The 25,726-nt window shown below is 45.9% G+C and overlaps 1 protein-coding gene across 2 annotated transcripts in view; it reads right to left on the minus strand.

Annotated features, from left to right (window-relative positions):
• Nucleotides 1-372: 372 nt before the first annotated feature.
• The window catches only part of TSNARE1 (t-SNARE domain containing 1), a 609,011-nt gene continuing 583,657 nt past the window's right edge, over nucleotides 373-25,726 (minus strand). For both annotated transcript variants that reach the window (XM_034763709.1, XM_034763708.1), the window contains one exon: nucleotides 373-768. In XM_034763709.1, the coding sequence (XP_034619600.1) occupies nucleotides 732-768 (37 nt within the window). In that variant the 3' untranslated portion in view covers nucleotides 373-731. The remainder of the gene's footprint in view (nucleotides 769-25,726) is intronic.

The following is a 25,726-nucleotide window of genomic DNA, read 5'->3' on the forward strand; positions in this document are numbered from 1 at the left end:
AGGGCCTTTAAGAGGTGTTGTTTTGTGTATGTAGAGCTGTGAGTCTAAGGGTATGTTTACATTGTGCTACAGTGCAGATTACGTGGGTGTGAGTTGCATAGCGCACCAAAGTGTTCTGCTCTAACTGCCCCATGTGGACACAGCTGGCACCAACTAAATGGTACCTTAACATAGTTCTCTTCTCAACAGATAAACTCTAAATCAACTAAACATCCAACTGATCTGTCTGCTAATGATATGCGTAATCCTAAAATGTCTTCATGTTTTGCCCGGAAGAGCAATTTCTAAAGCAGCAGTTTACTGTACGTGAATTTCCTCTGCCTGTACAAGATTATTTTTAAACCCTGTAAAAAAAGAAACCAACAAAACACATTGACTTTTATGGCTTTAAATGAACAAAATTAGCGATCAGAAACATGTTGAAAGAAAAAAGCTATAAAGCTGAACTATCAGTTAAACATATTCAAGCACTCTAAACACCAAGCTTCAGCAGCAATGAAATAACATTCCCAAGATACACAGGACAAGTAAAATCCATAACACAAGATCAAATACAGTGTGTGTCTTCAGTGAAGGAGATAAAGGGAAAAAAAAACATTCATGATCACTAATAAATGTTACAAAACGTAGCTTTTCTTTCATACAATTACAGTCTTTATTGGTTACAGCAGTTTTAATATCACATATCCAGTAAAGCAGAAATTGATATATGGCCTGAATGTGAAGTATCTTCAGAGTCCGTTCCACTTCATGGTGTGATCAGGTGCTCTGCAAAGATAAGGATAACTGATAAGTATTCATGGGTTTCTCTCAGGTGCTGATATAAAGTGCCTGCCCACGGAAGGATGGCTAGTCGAGACATTCCCAAATAAAGACATAATCAGTAGGACACATAATCCCATCAAAGTGTGCCTGGCTGGATCCAGTCTAGGCATACAGGAGAGTGCAGAGAATCTCTCGTGGAGGAGGCAGAAGTGGGGGTGGAGATGACGAGGGATTGGCCAAGCTTGGGGAGAAAGCTTAGGCAGAGGTTTGTGTTCTGGTGCTGTTATTTGTATTATCAGTGGAGCCAAGCACCAGGAAGGCAGCAAGGCTGGCCTTAACAAAAAATAATGGAGTGGTGCACTAGACATTAATGAGTAGGATGCAGAGTTCAAACTCTAGGTTAGCTCATAAGTGAGACCATATCTAGCAATCTTGGCCGTGTTGCCATTTGGCCACATAATAAAACCAGGCTGTACTGTAAGTGATCACTTTCACACAACATTTGTAACTAACATCAATATAAATAAAATGGTCTGGCTCTATTATGCACCTTCATGATGAGGTAGATACTCTGGTCCAGTCTGGGGCCAAAGAGCAAGGGGAAAGGTGGTTTAGTATTAATTATTTTGTAATCCAACAATTTATTGGTGCCTATACGTGAAATCCTTCAGAAGACGTACTAAAAACAACAGCTTACTTTACTGTAAACCAACAAGATACCAAAATAGACGAGAATGATCAAACCCTGAAAACCCACAAAATACAAACCCATGTGAGTTATTTTAGTAGCAATTATTTGTATGAGAATAGTACCTAGGGGCCCCAATTGAGATCAGGGTCCCAGTGTGGAACATGCCACATGAGCACAGAGTAAGACACATGATTTGCCATGAACACATGTAAACAGCATAAACTGCTAAAAAGGAAACACTAAAATCTTCATCTTCAGTAAATGAATTGTACTTATATTGTCACAAAAACATTGGACTGTGTTTCACGTGAGAGCTGAGAGGCTATGGGGAGAGGCCAGAGTAGGAATCATATAAACCTGCCTAGCTCTCTGAAAACATCCCCTTCTCTTCTCTCTCCCTGTACTCTGCCGGGGAATGCCGTACTTGGCTCTAATAGAAGAGTGAAAGGACAGAACAAGCCCCGAGAAGGAGATGGATGTTTCTGTAAGTGCCATGTACCAATATGGTAACTGGCCACATAAAGAGTGAAAATTGGTGTCCAAAAATGGATGCACAGCTGATCATGTTCCTCAACATTGTTCTTCTCACTGCAAGAAGTTGCTGGAGTTAATCTGGCCCAATCAAGCCATTCCTGTAGTAATGCCTTTTTAAGACAAGCTGCCTGTATTCAGAACATTTTCTGTGTGTGTGTGAGAGAGATCTCAGCCTAATGAATTCCCATGGATCGTGGATTGGCTTTTCCCTCTGAGGAGTTGGAATCCAAGCTTTCTGTTTGCACTGGGATGAGGGGCACCATATGTTTGACATGTAAACAAGCACCAGTACCAACAGGAGCTGTAATTTTTGGCAGGGTGTGCAACTAGTGGGGATTATGTAGCTCGATTTGTGGGCAGAAAAATATCTACATTACAAAACCTATTTAAATCTGGACTAGCTGATCTCTGGGCTGGGACACCAACCTGGCTTGTGTCTATATCCGGAGATGGATCCTTTGATGCTGTGGCCACAATCCAACTGAGAGAGAGTTTGGGCCATGTGGCCAGCATGGTGTAATCTTCATTTGGGGTTTAATTTAGGGCAACGTGAGTCCCTTTTAAGGACCAGCGGAAAGGATTTTTATCCCTCCAAATCCTAAAGTTTTGACTGAGTGCCTACTAGGGTGACCAGACAGCAAGTGTGAAAAATCGGGACGGGTTGTAGGGGGTAATAGGAGCCTATATAAGAAAAAGACCCAAAAACCAGGACTGTCCCTATAAAATCGGGACATCTGGTCACCCTAGTGCCTACAATGATTGTGATTTATTCGTAGTGTGGTAACACGTAGGAGCCCAGGCCTGGACCAGGACTCCACTGTGCTGCACAAACAGATAACAAAAAGGCAGTCCTTGCCCAAAAAAGCTCACCTAATAATGACAGGAGAGGGCCTCCACTGGGGTCAATGGGCATTGCTACCCTGAAGCCATTAGCACTATGCCAAATTAGGACATCTGAACTTTAACATGTTAAGAAATAAAAAATTGCCAGGAAGGCTAATCTAACATCAGGGCAATAATATTTAACAACCTAGGAGCCCAAGATCTTGGTGACACAGTCTTCTCCCACTCCCTCTATCTGACATTCTTCATTCAATCTTATTCGTTCGCTCTCCGTCCTTTGAGTGGGACTACTCGCACGAGTAATGGCTTGCAGAACGGGGCCCAGGGCATTTTCTGGGGACTGATCCAAAGTCTGCAGAAGACAAAGGGAGTCTTTCCATTCACTTGTATGTTTGGATCAGTCTCGCTTTCTCTCATCCACTGCGTCGTCTTGTCTATTTGTCATTTTCCTACTCAGGGAGTTCAGTGACCAGCAGCCTGTTTATAATTAGTTTTTTCCTTCCTGCTGCTCCAACCCCCCTATATTATAAGGGGCATTCCCCCTCACCCATTAGTGTTAATAATGGAGAGCATTTGGTCTGAATGGCTAGGCTGTAGTTCACTAAGGTTAACTGCCGTCGGGGAAATGAGCCTTAATGTCCTTGTACGTTTTCAAAAGTCAAATGAGTGCAGTGTCATCTGGATAAGTAGCTGCATGTGCTTGTGCTCGGCGTGGAGGGGGGAAGATATAGAGACTACAGCGGGCTAAAAAGAATGCCAGATGGGGGAAGTTTTGTTTGTCTTGGACATTTGCTTCCTGTGACTAGTACAGCATCCGTTCATAGTTCAATGTGTAGAACTCCGGCTAAAAGCACGAACAGGAGCCAAGCCCCAGCATTTACCTCAGTAGGGGGCAGGCACAGGCACTTCTCTGAAATCAAACCAAACTGCAGGCTAGCGCCACAGCTTTGCCCCAGGTGCATGTTAGAGCAGCCACAGGGCTGCTCTAATGTATGTGGGCTGGAGCAGCCCCCCGTGGACCATTCCATCTGGCCAAGATCGCCAGAGCACATCACGCTCTTCCTCACCGCATGCTGAAACTCTGCTGGGGGAAGAAAGTGACTTCAATCCACACTTGAGAGAATTCTCAATTGCCTCACAATGGCAGCCTTAGGTCCACTTTGCAACATTCCTTGCCTCCCTATCTCCTCCCCGTGCACTGCAGCAATTTAGCAGTCCCCTCATTTCCTCACCTAGTGCTATCCGCTCCTGCTCCTTGTGCTGCAGCTTCACAGAAGTTCTGCTTCTCCACTTGTGCTCTGCTCAGATCTGCGCTATGTCACTAAAGGCGCTTGCTTACTTTCCTACCTCCTGCTCTGCTTCCCTGCCCTGCCGGAGCTCCTTCACATTTTTCCGTCCCATGCTGCATACTCAGTATGCCATATCTATCATATAATAATATCAGTAAGTGTTATTATAAAGCACCCCTCCCTGCCTGAGCTGTGGGACACGGGGATGTTCTGTTAATACAATTATACAGGCCCATTTTCTGTTCCCTGTTTACAGAGACTGTCTTCTCATGGCACAGGATATCCGACCTCGCCTCATTGATATGTTCTGCTAATTTGGGGATCACTCTTGATCCTGCAAAAACAACAAGGAGTCTGGTGGCACCTTAAAGACTAACAGATCCATTTGGGCATAAGCTTTTGTGGGTAAAAACCTCACTTCTTCAGATGCCACTTTTGATCCTGGCCATTTTGCAGATGGGCACCAAGAGATTAGGAGACTATGCCTATAGGCAGATAGTAAGCAAGTAACGGAGCTGGGCAGAGAAGCTGGGATGTCCAGTTCCCTGCTTGAACCATTAGCCCATTGGTCTTTGCTAGTGCTGTGGATTTTGCGTGGAAGGCGCTCAGATACTTTGAGGAGGGATAGCAGTATAAACCCCAAAGATAAGCTAAAACCAATACTCTCTCTCTCATAGAATCATAGAATATCAGGGTTGGAAGGGACCTCAGGAGGTCATCTAGTCCAACCCCCTGCTCAAAGCAGGACCAACACCAACTAAATCATCCCAGCCAGGGCTTTGTCAAGCCAGGCCTTAAAAACCTCTAAGGAAGGAGATTCCACCACCTCCCTAGATAACCCATTCCAGTGCTTCACCACCCTCCTAGTGAAATAGTGTTTCCTAATATCCAACCTAGACCTCCCCCACTGCAACTTGAGACCATTGCTCCTTGTTCTGTTATATGCTACCACTGAGAACAGCCGAGCTCCATCCCTCTTTGGAAGCCCCTTCAGGTAGTTGAAGGCTGATATCAAAGCCTGCCTCACTCTTCTCTTCTGCTGACTCTTGGGAGGCTTTTCGCTGTTGCCCATCACCAAAGTAACTGAGCACCTTCAGGTAAACTAAAATGGCAACAACAAAGTGGACATCATGTGGCCTCGGACTCTTTTGCTTTTGGGGAAAGCTTTGCTTGGGGTAAGCGCTCTGGGGTGCGGGCACCTGCTCTTTGTCTGAACCAGTGCTGCAAACAGGGATTCAGCTAGTGCCTCAATCAACATTTAGGGCCTGCTCACTGCAGTATCTGAGCACCTCCCAAGTGTGAACAATGGATGTTTCCCCCCATTTGACAGAGAGGGAAGTAAGACCCAGAGAGATTAAGTGACTTTGCCCAAGGTCTAACAGAGAGTGAGTCTGATGCAAAGCTGGGGACAACGGTCTCCTGAGTTGTAGTCTACTGCTTTAACCACCAGGCCAGCCTTTCTCCAGATCGTCCCAGCACTTCGGTAGCTGAGTAACTTTATTCATATCAGTAGTTCCATTGAGCTTAGTGCATGGGACTTCTCATATGATGAAAGTTACTCACAACCCTCACAGTGGGAAAGGTTAGGGCCTTAGGTACCTTACTTTAAGGCCCCATGTTTGAAAACTGGGGCATGTATGTTTTATTTATCGTACTAAGTTACCCAGAGCCTGTTGGACATGGGATATGACATAAATACATAATTGTTATTACTGCCCTATTATTTGCTTCGTGGCAGTCTGCCTGGGTTATATTAAAGAAGAAGAAGAAATAAAAAACATAACATGGCAGCCAAGGAAAACAACAATATATTCCAGCTCTTTGAAGCGAAATCTAATCAGACAGCAGATTAATCTGAGAACTGCACCATGGACGCAGGGAATCTGGAGGAGCTGCGTTTTTATTTAGGGCTTGTTCAGAGGTAATCTACAGGGCTGAGGGGATGCTTTCAGTAACGTCTGCTTTTCCAGGAACACATATTGCTCCCTTTTAAATAATTCCTTTCCTCTAATTTGCCACAAAAGCTGTGCAGATAAATAAACTATATTCCCCTTTGCTACCAATAACTTCTTTTTTGTTATATGAACCCGCTTACCCTTGTCCCTAGTGGATATTTGTCCATGGCACAAAAGCCACTGTCAGATTTGGCACTGCTGGCTAGCTCTGCTTAGGAGCAGTGATGTACTGCCTGTAATTTAACAAGAGTTCCTTAACAGTCATACACCCCGGGCTAGATTCCCACGGGGGACTTGGGCATTGCCATCCCTACCTTTTAGCTGCCCTGCCACCCTGTGGCATTCACAGCCCTGAGTTAGTCGCTCAGGCTCGCCATGCATTGTATGGGGAGATTTAGGTGCCTAAGACTGGGATTCACAGAAGCCAGCATGCTAAGTGGGGAGCTGCCTAAGCCAGCCAATAGGAAATGCCAAGGAGAGGGATGTGGGTTAAGCCCCGTCCATCAAAAGGAGCTAGGACCTAACTCTGAGCTGGAGGGAGGCAACGCCCTCTACTTGGGACTCACAACCTTAGAAACTCTCCTGGAGACAGATGCCTGCGCGACATCAGTACATTCTCAAGGAGAAATGAGGAGGTGGTGCCTTGCTTATACCTAGTACCCCACTGGTTAGAGCACTTATGCAGGTTGAGGGAGATCCTAGTTCAAATCTCCACTCTGCCAGGTTCACAGCAGATGCCGAGGTCTTCTCCCATAACGGGGAATTCTGCAACCACTGGACCATAGAGTCATTCTCCTTCGCTGGCCCCAGGAATATTTATGCATTTCATACAAAGTGAACCAGCTGCAACAGAAAAGATGGAGAGACACCTGCCCCAGACTACTTTCCCAGCGGTTCATGCAGGGAGTTGGGAGACCTGGGCACAAACTCTAGTCCACATCAGACAGCAATGGCATTGGAACCTGGCTCTCGCACATATGAGGAGAGTGCTCTAACCACTGGGCCATCGGGCATGGGGGCAGAGGGAGGAGAGGTCATCTCAGCCTAGGAGTAGGTGTATTAAGAGCACACCTACCAGATCAGGCCTTGAAAACAAGATAGGTGTGGGAGCACTTAGCTTGTGAAGGCTACCCGGATTCTAGGTGCTGAGCAGCTCGCTAGGACTCAAGCAGCAGTATGCATGCCGTTGGCACAAACGTAGGCATCCAGGTGACGTTACTGAGGGAAATTTTGGTGCCCACAAATGTTAAGGGCCTACAGGGCTAGGCAGCAGCTGAGTGATGGGATTATGAATGCAAGTGGCACCTAAATGCTGATTTAGGTGCCTGGAGTGGCAGTTAAGAACCTGTTTACATGGCGAGTTAGTGCGCAGCAAGCCGAGGTGTGAATCTACAACGCACTAACTCAATGTGTGGACCCTGCTACGACGTGCTAATGTTCTGTAAGGCAGTTTGGCGTAGTACTTTTTCAAACTTTAATGGGACCAAGATTTGGACCACTGAGCCTATTGATGATATAGCACAGATTTCAGCTGAAGAAACGGATGTGAGTTTTGGGGTGTGTATGAAGACCTCATTGGGGTTCCCCCCTTTTGGAGACATGGCCATATCTGCTATTTAGTGCAGTCGAGTCCATTATTATTGCAAAGGAAAAAAACTCCTTTGCTCTTCAGATGTATTTTAACGAGCCTCCGGAAGAAGTTGTCTCTGGCAAGAACCCAGCGAAGGTGTAATTCCATTAGAAGCAGGCATTCCACACTTCCCTTCATTTTCATGCTAGAGTTTTAGCAAGGGGCCCTTGAGAACACACTCCGACCCACCACAGTTTAAGAGTGACCAAGGATTGGCATGGCAGGGGATATTCCACATCAGACTGCAGTGCATTGGCAGGGCATATTCCAGTGGGAAATCCCCAACTGGATTAGTAATGGGGTGTTGCAGAGAAGGACTACAGTGCTTTGGTAGAGGACAATAGGGAGTTCCATTGGTCAGAACTGAGGTACGCTGGAAGAGCTGTGGTGAAAATGCAGGGCTGGAATAATAGGCAATACTATCGATCAGAACTGAATGGTGCTGGTTCCACTTTGGGGACGGTGAGTGGCAGGACTGTAACAGAGCTGGGAGTTCTGGGGATCAGGATAGAAGGGGATTGGCTGAAATCCGAAGTTTTGAGAATACTAAACCTGGTGCTGACCTGACTTCCTATTTCCTGACTTTCAAAAGCACCACGTTTATCCCTCAAAATGTCCCCTCCGTTGCGAAATGTCCCTCCTACACTCTGAACTGGTCACAACAAAATCAGACCTTCAAATGCAGGCACTCGGCTGCTGCTGGCTGAGAACACACCAAATCCATCCCCACTCACCAACAAACAGAAGCAGACTGGTCGGAGGGGGAAAAGAAAAGAGCTCCCCCAACCCCTTTTCTGGTTAGAGTACGAGACTGGATCTCTCCCATCGTCATTTCGGGAAGGGAATGGCTTACATAACACAGCATCGTCACTACCAAGACCGGGGGCCCAGGGTTCTGGACACTGTATATACAAGAGCGACCCCCTACCCCACTAAGTCTACAGTCACAATAGCCAACGCAGACAAAGACTGGGAGAAAGGCAGTGCGATCCCCCGCATTTTACAGCTGGGGAACTGAGGCACAGACGTGTTAAGGGACTTGCCCAGGATCACAAATGGAGTCTGTAGCAGAGTTGGATTTAAACCTACATCTCCCTCCTCCAATGCCTCAACCACAAGACCAGCCTTGCTCATCTCTGTCTGTCATTAGCAAAATCAAACAGAACATTTCTTGTGTGAGAGATTCCACCATATATAGATAGGAGCAGCCCAGAGCCTTATCTAAGAACATAAGAACGGCCATACTGGGTCAGACCAAAAGTCCATCTAGCCCAGTATCCTGTCTTCCAACAGTGGCCAATGCCAGGTGCCCCAGAGGGAATGAACAGAACAGGTAATCAAGTTATCCATCCTCTGTCGCCCATTCCCAGCTTCTGGCAAACAGAGGAAGTATTTGGTTGAGTTGGGGTGGGGAGGTGCAGGGCCAGTGCAAGGATATTTTGCACCCTAGGCGAAACTTCCCCCTTGCACCTCCCCTCCCCTTCCTCTCCCCCCGAGCATCGCTTATTATAAACTTTCAAAAATGAATACTGCATAATGTGGCATTGTTCATTAGAATTAATACAGAGAGGGAGGATTTGGCCCATGAAACAATAACTGTATTAAGATGCGGCCTGTGAAAAAGTTTGAGAAACCGTGACTTAAATTTCTTTGGTGATATGATATAATATTCAGTATTGCCAACCTCAATTCAGAACTCATGAGTTGGGCCCCCACAAAATCCCTTGATATCTGACCTATCAGTCCTCATCCTCAAAGGAAACCTGCAAAACACTTTTCAAAAGCTGAGCCTGGGAGCTTGAATTCAAAACGTTGCTAAACATTAAAAATCATGATCTTCATAAAGATACTGGCTTTATGGTTAATTACAATAACTTGCAACCCACTAATCTCCCCTTTTGTCCTGGGATTACAAGGGAGTTAATGGGCTACTTCACCTTGAATGGTCCCCTTGAATATGTGCTAACTACTGGTGCTAAACTATCTGTTAGATCTAGTGTTTAGCTGTGACACTGTTAGTACCTTTTCAGACCTGAAGAACTCTGTGGCCTGGTCCACACTAACCCCCCACTTCGGACTAAGGTACGCAAATTCAGCTACGTTAATAACGTAGCTGAATTCGAAGTACCTTAGTCCAAACTTACCGCGGGTCCAGACGCGGCAGGGAGGCTCCCCCGTCGATGCCGCGTACTCCTCTCGCCGAGCTGGAGTACCGGCGTCGACGGCAAGCACTTCCGGGATCGATCCCAGAACATCGATTGCCGGCCGCCGGACCCGGAAGTAAGTGTAGACGTACCCTGTGTAGCTCGAAAACTTGCCCCTCTCACTAACAGAAGTTGGTCCAATAAAAGATATCACCTCATCCACTTTGTTTCTTTTAAATAATGTGACAGCACAAGGGATTGTATAAAAATCATGTGTCGCTGTACCTAAACTCCATCACCCTGGCCCTTTTCAAGTGTTCATAGTAATAAGTTCAATAACAGATTTGCAGACCTTTGATATCACCACTTAAAAATCACCTGACAACTTTCCAACAACTGATAAAAAGTGCTTTTTTGAAATGTTCTTTATAAAATAGGCCCCTCCCATATGATTTCATATTATAAAGTTTGTCTTTAAGTTTAAACTAATATTTACTGAAACTTCTGTTTCTATTTGACATTGACTCCGCTTATGCATAATATGTGTTTCTTACTTTACTGATCACTTCCTTATCTGGGAAGTGTGAAACCAACTGTCTTGGCATGATTTTCCTAGTTTTGTGGCTGTGTTTTATAATCAGTTGAATTACTTTTTAAAATGTTAGCTACATTAATTTCTTTGTATGCTGTGGCTTTCTGAACAGTTTAAAGAGCAGGATACATCATTGCAACTGGAATTGTTTTCTTGATTTAAACACTGCAAATAAAAAAAGTTGGGGCATATTTTTGAAAGTTAGGTTAATGCAAATATCAAGTATTTAATCATGTAACTTTTTATATAAGTTGTTTTCTCATAGAAATCCCAGATTCATCCATACAGGGAAATACAACTAGAAAGTCCAGGGGTTTTTTTGAGCTGTGGAGGCTTGGCCCGTGCAACATGTGGGGAAGGGGATTCCCGAGGGGCTGCAACTTACAACTCCCAGGTTCAGGTCGGTGCCACAAAGGTTTCCTGCCAAGCCAGCCAGACGGCGATGGTCAGGAACATTTCCCGGGAACCCCACTCTGCCTGGTGGCCACGGTCCACAGCAGCATCCCTCCTAGTCCTGCGCCACCTCCCGCTGCCGCTCCCAGGGCAGGAGTCAACGCCGGGCTCTGGTGATCTCCGGGGGACAGAGGCGGCGGGCGGCATCCGAGCGCGCAGCCGCCTCCTTCCTGGGCTCCAACTTTCCTGGTTCCCTGAACCGCGGGGCCTGAAGCAACTTCCTGCCCCTCCAGCTCCAGCTGCTGCTGCGCCGGGGAAGCGCCTGGCCCTGGGTGCACGGGCTGGAAAACGGTGGGAGTCGGGAAAGTTGGAGCCCGGGGAGGAGGCAGCTGTGCGCTCGGATGCCACCCACCGCCTCTGTCCCCTGCAGATCGTCGGAGCCCTCCAGGAGGGGCAGTGGCGGCGGCGGGGGGGGGGGCATAGGGCGCAGCTGCTTCCTGCTAGTGGCGCCGCCGCCTTTGCAGGGCTGCTGCCCACCCTGCGCTGTGCCGGCTCCTCCACGGCTGGGACTTGCCACTTTTTGGCATCCCCAACCACTTGGCGCCCTAGGCGACCGCCTAGTTTGCCTAGCGGTTGCACCAGCCCTGGGGAGGTGAACCAAAGACTGCTACCCCTACACCCTCCTGAAACCAAGTGTAGGGAGACATATCTATGCAGGTGTGTGGGGCATGTTGCAGCAGGAAACCACCAAAGCTACAAGTTCCATGGGCCATTATAAGCAACTTAGATTCAAGTGGCAACGTGCAGCGCAGTTTTCTGACAATTACACTGTGTGCTTTGCTCTGACTAAACAGTAAGTAACATTTCCGATCCCAGGGGTATATTTTCATTGCCAAAAAATCTTTTGCTTCTGGGTAAGTTGACCCCATCCCTTCTCTCCTCCACAGTCCCTCCCCCTAGCAGAGCAATGCAGTAGTAGAGGGTGATTGCAGTTTTCTTTTGGCCACTTAGCTACCCAAAACCACATCTGGTTTCATAATAAGCCATGACACTGTCTCCTTGACAACTCTGTCTCATGTCACTTTTCTCTGCCTCCTAGCTCTAGAGCGGCACTGGGAATTTTTGTAAAGGGCTCCGGCTGATGTCCAACCCTGGATAATAATTGCTTTTCCGTCTCCAGTAAGTGTTTTCTGCGTGATTCAGACAGTTAGCATATGCCCTGAACACACTATTTTGCGTTTGTGTTAGAAGTGAAACTGAGGTTGTGAGAGGTCTTCCGGCCCTGTTAGCACCCGCCAACAGGACACCTCCTGAGCTACCAGCACTGGGAGCTAATGGACTATACCCTCAACTAGTGTGAATCACTATAGCTCCACCGACTTCACTGACCCTATAGATTTACACCACCCATGAATCTGGCCCCCAAAGCCCATAGCCCTTAGCTCCTAGAGCTTCTCTCCCCCCAGCTCCTTGTCCTCACTCCCTCCTCTAGGGCATTACCATGCCACTTCTGGTCTGAGAGCCTGACCAGCCCAGTGCAGAGCTCGCCGGCTACTCCAGAGCCAGGCTCCATCAACTCCTCCCCTGCCCACACAGACCGTTATGCTTCTGGGCATCTTGCACCAGAAGAGGTCGGAAAGAGGAAAACCTGTGCAAGCTGGCAGAAAAACCACGCTGATCCAGACCAGCTCAGCCAGGAGGGATCCCTTTCAAACCTAAGCCACCGGGATGAAGGAGGCAAAGGAATTCTGCTTCTCTGCTGCAACAGCAGTGACGTCACACCCAGCAGAAACTTTCCAGTTCACAAACAGCTGCACAAGCCTAGACGGCTTCCCTTCAACCCCAGAATCCAGTCTGATCATCTTAGTTCACAAAGAAAATCACTTTCCTCTGGGATAGTCTTTTGGAACTCCAGGAACGACGTGAGCAAACGTCTCCAGTGCCATCCTCTTCAAAAGAGGGGAAGGGGAGGATTCCGGCAGAGATTACAAGTGACAGAAGAACTCTGACTTCATCCCATTGCCTTGAAAAAACGGGTAGAAGCGCAATCAGCGCATGATCTAATCTAAGTGACATTAAACAGATGGCGCTGAATTGCCAAGAAAATCGCACGGCTCTCCCCATCAATGTGCTCTCTTCGCACGTTCAACTGCATTAATTCCGTGTAGCTACTCGTTTTTGTATTTACCTATTTATTTTTAACAGATGAGTTGGATTGCCATGGGGGAGTGAAGTTGTTAGCTTAATAGTCAGTAATCCTATCGCTGTTAAGCAAGAAAAATAAGGGGAGAGCATGACACACATTTTTTCTGGAATCTGCTAAAGCTTCAGAAGAAGAGAAGGTTTCCTCCTGTTCTTGGCTGCCATGAAAGTGACTCCAGTGGTGACAAGGGCATCGGTGCCTTTGTTCCAGGGGCACCTTTCAGGAGACAGCAGCTTGTGGAGATCAGCAGAGACTGGGTTCCCATAGAGACTTTTTAGTCATCCTTTTATTGCTAAAAGGCCATTTTATAGATTCATCTGAAAAGACACAGACACCGCATTTGCAGGACCTGCTTTCCTCCCTGCCCTCACGTCCAAGCTATGCTCTGAAGCATTCTTGTGCGTCCATCGGGTTTTGTTTATTCTTTAACCCTTTCATACCCACACACAAGCCACCAGTTCTGCAGGACTGTACAGGCCTCCATTTAGGAACTTTTTATCCTGTTCCCCAAATCAGCATGAGCTCAGAAAGTCCCAGTCAAGAGGTGCAAGTCTAGTCTTCCCTCTCCCATACTCGGAGCTAACAATACTCCCTTCTCTTTTGTACTCTCAGAAGCTTTAGGAGTGAGTGGGCAGGGGTCGTGGTTTCTTTAAGGCAATCATGCAAGATTCTCTCAGGTCTATTCAGCCACTAACCACTTTTCCTGGGGACAATATGGCTGGCAGACTCACATTTGGCAATCTCTTCTTACTGGAGGGAAGAGAGAGAGAGAGAATTATAGCTTTGTGCGGGAGACTCTCAGGAGAACATGATGATGAGAACCTGGCCAGAGAAGACAGCGGGGACTGGCCACTGCTTGGTACCTGACTTGAAACTTGATGAATCACCAGTTTGCTATAACATGACAAATCCGATGTTCCTATGGAAACATGTAGAACTACTTGCATTCAACCTTCTATTTAGGTGAACTATCAGTAGCACAAGTTGCTTATTCAGATCAAAGTAGCTGTGGTGGCAGAGAGACAATTTCAGGGATGTGAATGCTCACACAGCAGGGAATGTAGCCCTAGTCTGACTGGTGTACAAATTATATTTAACACTCATTCCACATATCATTTCCTTTTCACTATATCTGGGAGCACACCTACCAATAGCTACAGGGCAGTACTAGATCTTTGCCTCAGCACTTGCGTTTAGCTACAAGCAAAACGTATCCTATGAGGTGAAAAAAGGAAAGCCTTGTTCACAGTGAAGCTGGAACAGACATATTCAATCTTAAGAGAAAAGGAGCAAATGGAATGGACCGGATTAATTTTTAAATCAAGAAGGATGTTTTTCTAAAAAGATACACTCTAGTTCAAACAGAAATTGGTTTGGGGAAGTTCTATGACCCGTGTTAGGCAAGAGGTCAGACTAGATGATCTCAGTGGTTCCTTTTGGACTTAGAATATAGGAATCTGCTCTGCATCTTTCCCATCCCTAACAATTTGTTAACCCTTGAGTGTATATTCTGGACTGAATCCTACAAATCCATTCATGGTGTGCAGCAGGGGCTGGTGTGCGCAGGTAAGGTGAAGCACTAGGCTTGATGCACTGCACTGAGTGGAAGTTTGATTCTGGGTCCACTGACTGTTCATTGACTTGTAAGAGCATAAGGCAAATAAGCAGCAAGGTGAGGGCAGAGAATAGGCCTGTCTGAGAAGACCTGGGTTAAAGTGAGGAAAAGAAGCTGACGCAGACTCTCTCCTGCATGAGAACTGATTGTTAGGGTCAGACCTGATGTCACTTACAGCTGCTACTGGGCAGCTCTTAGTTGTGCCACTGTTGTAGAGTGCTTACTGATCATTATTACTTGTGGTGCCTAGAACCCGAGCCCCTTTGTGCTAGGTGCTGTACAAACACATAGTAGACAGTCCCTGTCCCGAAGAACTTACAATCTAAATAAACAAAAGACCATATTGCCTCTATATAAATCCATGGTACACCCACATCTTGAATACTGTGTGCAGATGTGGTCGCCCCATCTCAAAGAAGATACATTGAAATTGGAAAAGGTTCAGAAAAGGGCAACAAAAATGATTAGGGGTATGGCATTCCATATGAGGAGAGGCTAAAAAGACTGGGACTTTTCAGCTTGGAAAGGGGGATATGATAGAGGTCTATAAAATCATGACTGGGGAGGAGAAAGTAAATAAGGAAGTGTTATTTACTCCTTCTCATAACACATGAACTAGGGGTCACAAATAAAATTAATAGGCGGCAGATTTCAAACAAACAAAAGGAAGTATTTTTTCCACACAATGCACAGTCAAACTGTGGAACTCCTTGCCAGAGGATGTTGTAAAGGCCAAGACTATAACAGGGTTCAAAAAAGAACTAGATAAGTTCATGGAGGATAGGTCCACCAATGGCTATCAGCCAGGATGGGTAGAGATGATGTCCCTAGCCTCTGTTTGCCAGAAGCTGGGAATGGGTGACAGGGGATGGATCACTTGATGCTTACCTGTTTTTTTTCATTCTCTCTGGGGCAGCTGGCATTGGCCACTGTTGGAAGACAGGGTACTGGGCTAGATGGATCTTTGGTCTGACTCAGTATGGCCATTCTTATGAGCCAGAAGGGGAAAACATACAAGCAGAGTGAACAATATGATGGTGGCAAATGCCATATTAGTTGCACGATTTTGGGTGGGGCGGGGGAGAGGGAGAGTTTAATTTGGAGGAGATTGGTTACATGGAAAGGTTTAGGGATGCAGGATGAAGGGGACAAGATGGGGCAGAAGAGGCCAAAATGAACAAGTGTGTAGTGAAGCTGAGGTGAGCAGGCTGTGAAGGAGGAAGTGGTTTGGAGAAAACAGCCAATCAGCACAGGGCAGAGGACGTCAGAGACCATTGCACAATTTTGATTGGATGTCCAGCGGTCCCTGCTTTGGCTGCTTCTGCCCCTAAGCACTGGAGTCTCTGACTGGCTCTTCTCCGCATTTCTCCCCAGGCCTCATGGTGGGGTGGGGGGCACACACCAGTGGTGGATAGGCATAACAGAGTGGAACTCCACCATGCCCTCTCCCTTGTGCCCTCTAACCGCCTTGGTCAGTTTCATCCCATTACTCCTAATTCTATCTTCTTAGAATGGGGTATTTGAAAGGAGGAGAAGTGTTAAGGAAGGACCTCTCATGTTACACGTTATCAATAGTAATCTAATTGTTCCTGTTTAAAATTCTCCACCTACGACATATTTAAGCCCATTAAGCCCATTTTCGGTGTGATGTTCTGTACACAGAGCAACGTCATTTTCATTGCCTTCTCTACCATGGCGCACACGCAGCCCTTAAATCCGCCTAGTATAATTCCCAGGGTAATGGACTGCCTCCTGCCAGATTCATTTCTGTATACTAGCATTGTGTTTACCAGTACACTACAGGGAGCTGGAGGGGCTTGGGTGGTGTCTTTTATTTTCTTTTGAGGAGAAGGAAAAGAAGTGTAAATATTAACAGTAATTGAAAGGTTGATTCTTATTGAATATTCTGCATAGTGCCATTTGCTCCACTTGTGCATATGAATTACGATAATTCTGTTTATTCATTGTTTTGATTATTACCTACTGGCATTTGAAGGAGGCAAACCAAGGAAGGAGGGAGAGGAATTATTTAGGGGCTCCAAGCGGTGTAGGAGAAGAAGGGTATGAAACCGCACTTACGTACATTGCTATTGGATAGGAAGCAATCTTTCCTAAGGGTGAAGTCTATTAAACAGTGGAAGAGTGTCTCAAGGGAAATGGTAGAGGCCCCATTGCTTATAACTTTTTAAATGACTTTTTGATACCACAGTGACTGGTGTCTTGGAAATACCTAAGATAGAAGAAGGAAAACTGAACTGGACAAAGCACTGGAGAATAAACTTGAGGGAACAATCATGAATCAGCTGTGGGATGGAAAAGACCTATAAATCTGTCACGTCTAACTCCATGATTGTGGATGCTGTTTGAAAAGCAAAAGATTGTTGTTGTGGTTGCTCCTTGATCTTCAACACAAGGCAGGATTTTTTCCCTAGACAATAACAACCAGCAAGGCATTTTGACATGCCCTCGACTTTTGTCAGACTGATTCCATAGGAAGCACTATTCATCATAGCTTCAAGTAAAACATTAATCCTACATTTACCAAAAAGCAGGCGTTGCCCTCGCCTTGGGCAGAAAATTCACCTTCTATGAGACTAACAATTGCCCTTAAAATAATATTTATTGTCAGTTTCCTCCCCACAACTATCCAGACTCTTACCCTGGACCGACTGCTGGCAACTGCTAGGATGGCCAGGCTCAGGAATACCACAGGTAACTCTAATCCTGCTCCCTAGTCAATGTTCTCTGCTGGGCGGTGCCATAGCATGCAAGCTCTTAGCATCCTGCCTATTCTGAAAAAAGGTGACAGCCACAAGTGATGGTGGAATTCAGTGACTCGCTAAGTGTTAATGACTGCAAGCACTGACTTTGCTTAGGACTCTCAAGACCTGCTGCTGCTGCTGCCACCACCAGGGGTTGCCCTCCTTCCCCACCCTTCCCGGAGAACACTGGGAGTCAAAGGAGATGAATATTCATTGCTTACTAACTTTGAGTTCAATTGTGCCATGTAGGTATACACCCCATAGTAAGACGTAGAGCACATCCTGGGCGTGCTTAAGGAGAAATTCTGCCAGAGGGGACACCTCTCTGGATGAGAACATAGTTAAGTCTCCATATCTGATCAGTCCTCAGCCTGGGAAGTGACTGCTTTAAAGCAAGCTAATCAGTGCCAGCACAGCTGGTGGTTTTTGCGGTGTGGATACCTGTTACATAAGAATGGCCATACTGGGTCAGACCAAAGGTCCATCTAGCCCAGTATCCTGTCTTCTGACAGTGGCCAATGCCAAGTGTCCCAGAGAGGAGGAGGGATAGGTCAGTGGTTTGAACATTGGCCTGCTTAAACCCAGGGTTGTGAGCTCAATCCTTGAGGGGGCCACTTAGAGATCTAGGGCAAAATCAGTACTTGGTCCTGCTAGTGAAGGCAGGGGGGCTAGACTCAATGACCTTCAAGGTCCCTTCCAGTTCTAGGAGATAGGATATCTTTATTTATTTAGAGAATGAACAGAACAGGTAACCATCAAGTGTTCCATCCCCTGTTGCCTATTCCCAGCTTCTGGCAAACAGAGGGTAGGCACACCATCCAAACCCATCCTGGTTAATAGCCATTGAGGGACCGATCCTCCATAAATGTATCTAGTTCTTTTTTGAACCCTGTTATAGTCTTGGCCTTCATGACATCCTCTGGCAAAGAGTTCCACAGGTTGACTATGCATTGTGTGAAGAAATACTTCCTTTTGTTTGTTTTAAACCTGCTGCCTATTAATTTCATTTGGTGACCCCTAGTTCCCGTGTTATAAGACAGAGTAAATAACACTTCCTTATTTACTGTCTTCATACCAGTCATGATTTTATAGACCTCTATCATATCCCCCCTTAGTCATTTGTTTTCTAAACTGAAAAGTCCCAGTCTTATTAATCTCTAAACCTGGGAGCTGGACTGAGATCTGGTGGTCTTTGTCCTCTCCTCCCCACCTCCATATCTGGCTTCCTATTTGTTTGGTGATGATAGCTTTCTGCAGACCAACACACAATGCCTTATGTATGTATGAAATCTGAAGATGTTCATTTCCCCTTACTCTCTCCCCCAATAATGCTTTTGGGAAATACTGTATGTGCATCCTGTAATAAACAACTCCTTCCTCCCCTGGAACAGATGGTGTTGTGTACTCAAACTAAAAACAGTATCTACAGCAGCCACGCTCAGTAATGAAGGAGGAAAGCTACACGGACCAAGATGGGAGAGGTCAGCAATGAGTAATCAGGAGGCCACTTTCTCCATGGTGCCCAAATGTCAAGATGAATAGGATGCAGTACTATTATGAGGAGGATGGAGATGCTGATGGTTCAGGCCATGGTATATTTTAGACCAAAATTCCCTCCTCTTTCCCCTTCCCCATGGGCTGCAGATATTTAAGGCAAGGCTAAAACACTGCTTAAAAAGCACTTACTTAATTAAACCTCAAATGCACAAATCGCTGTACTCTCAGAGATACACTCTGTGGTACTTCCCACCGCAGGCTACACCTCAGCCATATGGCACTTTAATAGATAGTAGCTGAGGGAGACCTTTTTAGTTTTAACAGATGGGTGGATGCTGTTTACTGAGAAGAAAATGGAAAGGGGAAAGAGAATGAAGGAGAGAAAAATGGAAAGTGCAACAGCTATTACCAAGATGCACTATCTTGTAACCATTTGTATTCTGCTCAGAGGGGGTGAGGTCTTGTTTTTCCGCTGTGGAAGGAGGAATTTCCACTGCTTCCCAAAATACTCAGCATCAGCCTCATCAGTTTAGGATCCTAGAGATCTGTGGGTCACAGTCAATAGATGGGGAGTTTTCCTTTGATTAACGACACAATCCAGCTCCCACTGAAATCAACGGGAGTCTTGCCACTGACTTTAGTGGGAGCTGGATCAAGCTATAATTCTGCCAGTTCTGGGCCAGGATAAGAGCTTTAGAAGGCTGCTGCTTCCGCAGCTGTACCACCTAGCGCGTTGAGCTTTTTAGATGTCACTTGCAAAGTGGGGTTAGGCTGTGTAAGTACTTGGATTGAAAATCTCAGAAGAGAACACGGTGCTGCAGGATGTATTGTTGATGACTCAGTAGGTGGCTTGCTTCCCTTTGAGTCAGTGATGATCAGATGCTGCAAGACAAGCCACCTAGTGGATTAACAGGCTTTCAGACAGGTTATGTGGAGCATGGATATTAAGACTGGCACACAGTCATTGTCATAAAGGGATGACTCACAGCCTGGTGGTCCAGACATGTGACATGGGTCAGGGTTAACAAAATATTACTTGACTGGGATGAGTATCCATCGACTCCAGGTATATCTTCCTTTTTAAAAAATCAGATCAAATCAAGCATAACATCAACCAGAATCAACCTCCTCACATTGGCAGAACCAACTCATGCAATACACATGTGGAGACATCTAGGATGGAGGTCAGCAGAAATGACTCCCGCGACCTCCTGACAGATTAGTCTCCATCTTTCTGGACACCTGTTAGGCTAGGTCTACACTACCCGCCTGAATCGGCGGGTAGAAATCGACCTCTCGGGGATCGATTTATCGCGTCCCGTTGGGACGCGACAATCGATCCCCGAATCGGCGCTCTTACTCCACCAGCGGAGGTGGGAGTAAGCACCGCCGACAGAAAGCCGCAGAAGTCGATTTTGCCGCCGTCCTCACAGCGGGGTAAGTCGGCTGCGATATGTCGAATTCAGCTACGCTATTCACGTAGCTGAATTTGCGTATCTTAAATCGACTCCCCTGTAGTGTAGATGTACCCTTAGTAATTTCTATCTCTGCCGCTCAAGGGCTTTCTCAGCACGCAGCACTTCTAGCTTAATAATTCCTTTGGCAGGGGCCTGTTCAGCCATGCTAGGGTGGATCTGACACCTGTAACGGTGTTTGCTGCTCCTTGTTTGTGCTGTCACAGACTGAATGGGTGGGTGTTAGTAAGGTCAGCATAGAAGCACTGTTAGTAGCATTCTGGATGTCTTCAAAACAGACACGCCCAGGCCCAGAATCTCAAAGGTATTTAGGCCCCTATCTGTCTCTGTTGGCACCTAAGTCCACCATTTAAGTGCCACCTAACCCCAAGGCATCCAAGTCCCTCTGGCATCCCTGTGCCAGGTGGCATTTGCAAAGCAACTAACAAGCTACACAGAGCCCTAGCTCAAACCAAAGCCGGGGAGGTGCCAAAACAGGTTTCTCCAATTAAGTGGGGGAACACGCATCTCACCAGTGGGGCCCAATCCCACAGGTGTGCTCAGAGCTCGCTTACAACCTGATGCCTGTCAGAGCCCAGGAGCAGCAGGAGGTCTGGATGCAGGATACAAGATAGGTGTGGGGGCAGCACAGCGTCCACACAGAAGACAGCTGGGAGCATGGAGTGAGCATCAGAGAAGTATCAGTTGTGAGCAGGACACAGAGAGAGAGAGAGATGGCTTGGACTGCTAGGGCATGTGCTAGATTAGTGGTTGATCTGTCGTAGGTGGCTAACTCCAGGATAGGGTTGGCAGTTGATCATCCTGAGCAGAAGGAGGCATCTATCTCTGGCCCATCAGCCAGGCACACCAGATCAGCTGCTTGGGCCTAAGCTCCTTCCCTCTCCATGCCCCTTTCTCCACCAATCTGCTTGGCACGTCACTCCTGGCTCGCTTCCGGCACAGCTTGCTGACTTCTGATATGCTGAGCAGAGCAGAACCTAAGTACTAAGTACCTTTGAGGATCTGAGTCCCAGTGTTCTCCTAATTGTTTTTAGATGTCTTCTGTTCCTCATCTAGGATTGGCTCTGGGGCGGATGCTATAGCCTCTGTTTGGCATTCTTGTCACAGTGTTGATTTGGTTCTAGTTTCTGGGCATATAATTCTTTTGCAACCACTTCAAGGTTAATTTTCTGTAGCTCAAGAAACTTGTTAGATACTGTCCCAATGTCCTACTGCTCATAGCTCTGAACTGTTGCTCCTAATAGAGCACTGAGAGGTGTATTGTCATATTTTGCAGAACCCTTGAATCCACCAGTTGTTTTTTTTTAAATCAAGGTTTTTATTATTTGTACCAACTTCTCTGATAATCCACTTGACAGTGTATCAAAATGAATTGCTGACATGATTCACTCTGTGCCCCATCATTTGTTATTATAATAACTCATCTGGAATCCCAAGGCAAGCAAATTACAATTAACCTGTGTTATTTCATTGTCACTCCATGTATTCTGCAATAGCTCAATTTTTAAATACATTAAGTAGTACACTCCACTAACAAGTGGCAATTTTTCCAGTTTAATTCTAATAGACCTGTGCCACACTTGGCTTAAAGGTGAGGAAGAATCCATTAGAGTTTACTTGGTTCTTTTGCATTCTCTTTCCTGTACTGATTGCAGATTTCACACTTGAACACCTTATCCTCCATGGCAGTATTCAGACCTGACCACAGTAGGACACTCAAGCTCTGTTCTTACACTTTTCAATACTTCAGGCACTGCAGATTTTGCTTCATATTTTCAACTCCTTATTCAAAGTCAAATTTGTCATGACCCACTTAAATGTATTACAAAAGTGAGAGGGAAAATATATCAATGTTAAGCCTGTATAATTAATGTGTGTATGTGCATGTTTACTTTGTGAGGTTGACAGAGAATACTTGACCTTGAAGGATGAGGGTATGTGGGACTGAAATTTTCTTTGCTTTCCAATGTCATAAATTTTTCAACATCTCACAACTGCCATGCCTGCCTTTTGTGACCCTCCGCCTCGGTCACTGCTTGTGTAAGGATTGTATTTCTCACCAAGGCTAATTGTCTGGTATTCCTGTGTCTCACATTGGCCAATGCTGAATGGTTCAAAGGAAAGCATAAAATCCCAGTGATTAACCAAACTGCAATATCATATCATAATTAATTTATATTATAACAAGTTGGATTGGGGCTCCATTCACAGAATCATAGAAAATTAGGGTTGGAAGAGACCTCAGGAGGTCATCTAGTCCAACACCCCGCTCAAAGCAGGACCAACCCTAACTAAATCATCCCAGCCAGGGCTTTGTCAAGCCAGGCCTTAAAAACCTCCAAGGATGGAGATTCCGCAGCCTCCCTAGGTAACCCATTCCAGTGTTTCACCACCCTCCTAGTGAAATAGTGTTTCCTAATATCCAACCTAGACCTCCCCCACTGCAACTTGAGACCATTGCTCCTTGTTCTGTCATCTGCCACCACTGAGAACAGCCTAGCTCCATCCTCTGTGGAACCCCCTTCAGGTAATTGAAGGCTGCTATCACCCCCCCCCCCCCAATCACTTTTCTCTATTGCGGAAACTGCACAAACATAGAGATAAATATGCTGCCTGCCCTGAAGGGTTTACAATATAATGGAACAACATACAAAGAGAGGCAGAGTGGGACACAATAATATATACAACCTTCGATACCTATATAGGTTTACTATTTGTTTTTAAGTTTTAGCTCAATAGATTTTAAGGCCCAGTGGGACATTATGATTATCACATCCTATTTAAAAAAAAATTAATGGAGATATCCTATAACTGGAAGGGACCTTGGAAGGTCATCGAGTCCAGCCCCCTGCCTTCACTAGCAGGACCAAGTACTGATTTTGCCCCAGATCCCCAAGTGGTCCCCTCAAAGATTGAAATCACAACACTGGGTTTAGCAAGCCAATGCTCTAACCACTGAGCTATCCCTCCTCCTAGATGGAGTGACAGCTTATATGCTCCATACCAGAGAATTTCTTCCAGTAATTCTTGTTTCAAGTCCAATAACTTCTCGCGGAACTAAAATGTATCTTTTAGAAAGACATCCATTTTGCAGTGACATTGATGCATACAGGCATACCCTAAATGTCCCTCAGCCTAACTATTTAAATGTGGGCTAATTTTCTGCAGGTTTTGTGGCAGAACTGGGTTTTGGATTTTGGAGAAGGGCTCTGAAGGAGGAGAGGTTAAAAGACTTAAAGATCAGCTTGTCTTGGGAATCCCTTCCTAATCCATAGCTGATGATTATTTCAAGCATGAGGACTGAGAGTCTTGAATATTGATCTCTTAGCTAGTGCAACTATCGGAGATATTTTCACTTCTATACATTTTTGAAAGTAATACAATATCAATTTGCTTTGTTGGTTTCACATTTTCAAATGCCACTGAGAGGGGGGCAGAGATTTCTATTAAGATGCTTGTCTTTGCCTTATACTTTTGTTTCTTATAATTGGTGCCAGTGGGAGGATTAAATGTCATTTAGAATCTGTATTTAAATTGGAGTGGTTTAATTCCCCCCCCCCCCAAAAAAACTGCAATTGTTAAAAAATGTAATAAATATGTAACTTGCCTTAAGCAAATTCTCTCTCGAAACAGTACTTGCAGGAATTACAACACAGGCTGTGTCCATCTCCCCTCCCCTCCCTCCCCGCCCCCCCGCCTGCAGCATCACCCTTTGACTCTTTAATGAAACGCTATGCAAAAGAAAATCAAAATATTCCTTTGCAGACACACTCAGCCACTGCTGCCATATGTTGCTTGCCTTCGAGTATTTGCATTTGAAAGCCTTTTGCTATATTGCCTTCAGATCGCATTTGAATAAAAGACCTCAGAAGAGACAGCTTTGAAGAGGAAACATCTGTCAGGGGCACTGGTGAAACACACTGGAGATGGCCTCATGGAGCTGAATGTTCCAGTGCAATTACACAGACTTTCCTCTGGGCAGTAGTTCTTTAGCAGAAGTTTCCAAGCCTCTGGTCACCAGAAGAGAGGAAGCGCTACGCATCCACCTCCGGGAGGGAAGAGCCCGGGTAGGGAAGGGGCTTCAGTAAGATCCCGTGTTGTTACATACATTTGGAAAGCCGCCTTACAAGGTGTGTGCAGAGCCTTCTCTGGGCCCAGTGGTGTGCACTAAACCTGCAGTGTAATACTGCCAGCAGGGAGCGTCTCTGCTCCATAGTCAGAGGAAAAGGCAAGAGTATTGGACAGACAAGGAGGAAAAAGTCACGGCTACCAGGTTTGGGGCCAATTTCTGTTCATCTTACTCATACACGCAGCCCACTGAAAATCAGCAGGGAGTAAGGCAAGGAGGATCTGCGTCAGAAACCGTGATGGGGGTGGCCAGATCTAGTGGGTCGGAGCCATGGCAGTCAGGCCTAGTGGTTGGAGCCAGACTCAGGAGTCCAGAGCAGTTCAGTGTCCTTTGCATGCTTAGTGTGCGCCACTTACTTTCTTTTACGTGACCCACATTGGGACAGAAGGGATGTATCACTATCTCCTATCATTGATTGTTTTGGCTGGAAGGCAGTCTGAGTATCACCTCTTTGTGGAAGATAAAGTGCTCCCATCCACCTTTTGTAGATGGGATGGCTCGGGGCTGCACCGTCACGATTAGAAAGGAATGCACTGATACTGTGTCCATAGGCTTGAAAGAGGGGATCTGTCCGAATTTTGAAGGCAACGTTCAGGTGCCAAATGAGTGTTTCACAATCCAATGGGTGACAGGATTGTCACAAGAGTGGCAGGGGTGTGTAACACCAACATCCTCTTCCAGACGCGGTTTACGAGGGACATGATCTCACGCAAGAGCCGTTTGTTCTTAAGTGACTATAAAGTCTGGGATTATTTAGTTTTTCATTATATTCTTGGAGGGGGATGGAAAGGGGGGGGGCATGTTCTTTTATGTTCCCCAAGTTCACAGTGTATTGTTACATGTAAACTATGACAAATGATTAATTGGTCATTTCAAATGTTGTAGCAATGGCATTAACCAATACAGCAAGTATTGGGAAAATCAAAGCCAGAGGAACTCAGTTCCAAACTCACTCTGCTGTGCTGTCATTATTGCTTTGCTGGGTCTCACAAAAGCATAGGATCTTTGAAGCTTTATGTGGCCCAGCACAAAGGGATGTATTAAGTTAGAACAGGGTCACCTTAACCCTGGCTTTCCTGGCACGGATGGGTTTAAACGAAACACATTATTTTAACCCTGGGTTGGGCTTTTTTTAATGTAAAGGTGAATTAAAAGGTGAATCTATGAATTCTTTTTTCAAACGAACGAACAAACAAACAAACAAGATTC

The sequence above is a fragment of the Trachemys scripta genome, chromosome 2 (genome assembly GCF_013100865.1).
Source record: "Trachemys scripta elegans isolate TJP31775 chromosome 2, CAS_Tse_1.0, whole genome shotgun sequence".
NCBI classification, from domain to species: domain Eukaryota; kingdom Metazoa; phylum Chordata; order Testudines; family Emydidae; genus Trachemys; species Trachemys scripta.